This window comes from Brassica oleracea, chromosome C6 (genome assembly GCF_000695525.1).
Source record: "Brassica oleracea var. oleracea cultivar TO1000 chromosome C6, BOL, whole genome shotgun sequence".
Taxonomy (NCBI): Eukaryota; Viridiplantae; Streptophyta; class Magnoliopsida; order Brassicales; family Brassicaceae; genus Brassica; species Brassica oleracea.
Genome location: NC_027753.1, coordinates 37,082,362 through 37,085,374, shown reverse-complemented (window position 1 = coordinate 37,085,374; position 3,013 = coordinate 37,082,362). Strand labels below are relative to the sequence as shown.

Sequence of the window (3,013 nt, the reverse complement as noted above, 5' to 3'; positions counted from 1 at the left end):
ATTCTCTTCAGCTTTCTGGGAATTTTATGTGCATTTGATGTGTGATGAGTGAGAGAATCAGCACTATCTGGTTGCTTCGTGAATATGATGCGCATAGCTACGACATGAAAAATGGATTGATTTTGATTCTAGTGTTTTCGTCAAGTTCATGTTTCTCTGGTTAGTGATGGTTCTTGTACTAGTAGTATATTTGGTCCAACGTGCTTGTAAGCAGATGGATATTGTTCTTTCAAGTTTATCTTATTTAGTTCATGATTATTGAGAACTATGTACCTCATTTGGTTCAAAACAAAGCTGCGGTTTGTTTGGTTTTGCTAAGCTTTTGAGATACAAACAACAATTTGACTGCATTTAATTAATGGTGAATGCAAAGTATTATGATGCAGTTGAAGTTCCTCTGTGTATCTTGTAATATCTAACTCGATTTCTCAGGTTGGAGTAGCTTCTCAGCTCCTATGCTGGACCGGTCAGTTCGTCGGTCACGGCTTGTTTGAGGTACAAAATTTACATTTGTTCTTAGAAAATCATTTACTTATTTGATTCTCCTCGGCAGAACTTTAACTAAAAAAGGTCTTAATATATTCGACAGAAACGAGCTCCTGCGCTTCTAGACAATCTATTCCAAGCTTTTCTGATGGGTCCTTACTTCGTGTTGCTCGAGGTTTAATGTTTTCCTTCCCTTCTTTCATGTTTTCTTCAAACCTTTTTTATGAAAGCTAAGACAATGGGTTGAATGTGAGAAATGCAGGTGATGCAGTCTTGTTTTGGATACGAGCCATACCCTGGATTTAAAGCACGCGTTGACTGCAAGATAGAGAATGATATCAAGGAATGGAGAGAAGAGAAACTGAAGAAGAAGCTTATGTAAGCTCTAACAGGTATACAGTAACAGAGCCGGACCTCAACCTTTCGGGGCCTATACAAAATTAAATTAAAACTTTGACTTTTACTTCATAATAAAAAACTGCTTCTCTGATTTTTCTGAACAAAACAGTTGTTCTTGCGAATATTAAACTGAGGAGTCATGTATTAAAGTTCTCGTGAATTGAGATATAAAATATTTTACTAATTATAATATATATTACTAGGGTCGGTCCGTCCTACGGACGGGATATACTTTACTTGTGATCTATGTTATTATTTTTTATATAATTTTGTAATTTATGTTTTAGGTTCACGTTTGCAAAAGGTGCGTATGAGATATACTATTTTATTAATTTAAGTTATTGGTTAGTTAATTTGTAAATAATTTTTGTTTGACTTTTTGCTTCTATGATATTACTATGATTGAGTTATTATATCATTTTCAGTTGAATTTTTTTTATTAAATTATTTTAAAAAATCACATTTAGTTAATGTCAGTGATTTATTATATATTAACATCTAAATAATTTATTTGTTATATCTCAATTTTAGTGTTTGGCCCTTTTAAAGTAGGAAGCTTGAGTCCGTTAACTGATCTTTATATTTTGTCTTTTAAATATTGTTTGGGTTAATATGACAATTCTTTTTGGTTTTCTTATGTGGCCCTGCAAAATTAATAGTGAGTTTTTAGTGGTGGTATGATAGGTAAACGATTTTGAACCTTTTTGGAATGTTTTTAGTACTGTAAGTATTAACTCGGAGGCATGCAATTTTTAACTTTATTTGGAAAACCACTTGAGTTCAAAATTAACATGCAATTTAAGTCTCAGCCCTAAGTTTCATATTCTTCCAGTGATTTATAAGACATATTTAACAGCCCTACTTGGAAGCTCACATAAAGATTGCCGGAGACCGTTTGTTCTCTTATTCTTAAAGGGCAACAACCTGTTTAGGACCATATAAACTCATAAGTTTGGCGCTAATAGTTTTTTTTTGTTTGAAACACAAAAAAATAGTTTGCTTACTAAAACTGTGTTTAAAAAAAAATAATGTTTGTGTATTATTGGAAGAGGTAAGAAAAAAATAAGAGACAAAAACTATCTCACTTGCACGTGAAAGTCTGGTGCTATTTGAACTGAAACCCAAGTGGCATGTTTTTGTTATTTTCTATTATTTTTAGGGTTTTAAGGATTTACTAAAATTTAAATGAATACTGATGTTTTTTAAGATAAATTAATGGATCAAAATTAAGTTTTTTTTTCACGAAGATTTTCAAAACATTTACAAACAGTATACAGTGTATAGATTAAATAATGCATTATTTATTTTTTTTTCCGTAATAAATACAGAACTTAATAGAAAACTATTGTTCGCTTCAGTAAAAAAAACTATTGTTCAAAAGAAATAATGTTTATTAATAAAAGAAATTGCAAATTACAAAACTGGCATTTACTACTTTGTATTTATATTTCTTTGAATCGGGCTTTGATTTAACATTACTAAATAACTCTATTCAATAAAGTTTACAAAAATATATGATCGGACAGTCGTAAAGAAGCTATTTACTCTATTTTTTTAATATATATTTTCGTCACCATCATCTTAAAAGAAAGACCTTGAGAAAAATCAAATGCGTCTTTCTCTCTTCAGTTTTTTTTAATTTTTTTCAGAGCTGATATTCAATTAAAACAAAGAAGTGTAAAATATTACATCCCCAATGGGGCAGATTCGATTGAGACTTCAAATAATAATCCTAGTATTATAATAGCCCAGAGTTTTATATCAACGAAACCAGTTGTCCATGTCAGTATCCCATTGGATAGAATCACGAAGAGGCCCATCAAAACCCAATCAAGTAGAGGAAAAGTCAATTCTGGAAAATACATGCAGACTTTGGTTTTGTCGAAGATTGACGAAGATCCGAGTAATGGAGTGCACGAAAGAAATCATCTGCTAAATTGGCAAGCCAGGAAGCATCAGGAGGTAAAGTACCAAACTTGCATCAACTAAGAGGAGATATTAGGATTAAAATCCCGAAAACCTGAGATTTTATTCCTGATAGTAGAGTCTATCAATCACAAGACATGAGAGAATTTAGAACAAAGTCTCGAAATATTCCTCGATTAGATCGGAGACTGGTTATCTGGTG

At 31.6% G+C, this 3,013-nt stretch overlaps 1 protein-coding gene across 1 annotated transcript in view; it reads left to right on the top strand.

The window, feature by feature from the left end:
- LOC106298837 (uncharacterized endoplasmic reticulum membrane protein YGL010W) overlaps positions 1–976 on the top strand; it is a gene marked incomplete in the record, with an annotated part of 1,522 nt that extends 546 nt beyond the window's left edge. Inside the window, 3 exon segments of the mRNA XM_013734973.1 lie at positions 433–495; positions 590–661; positions 749–976. Of these exon segments, the coding sequence (XP_013590427.1) occupies positions 433–495; positions 590–661; positions 749–868 (255 nt within the window).
- Between the last annotated feature and the right edge of the window lie 2,037 nt (positions 977–3,013).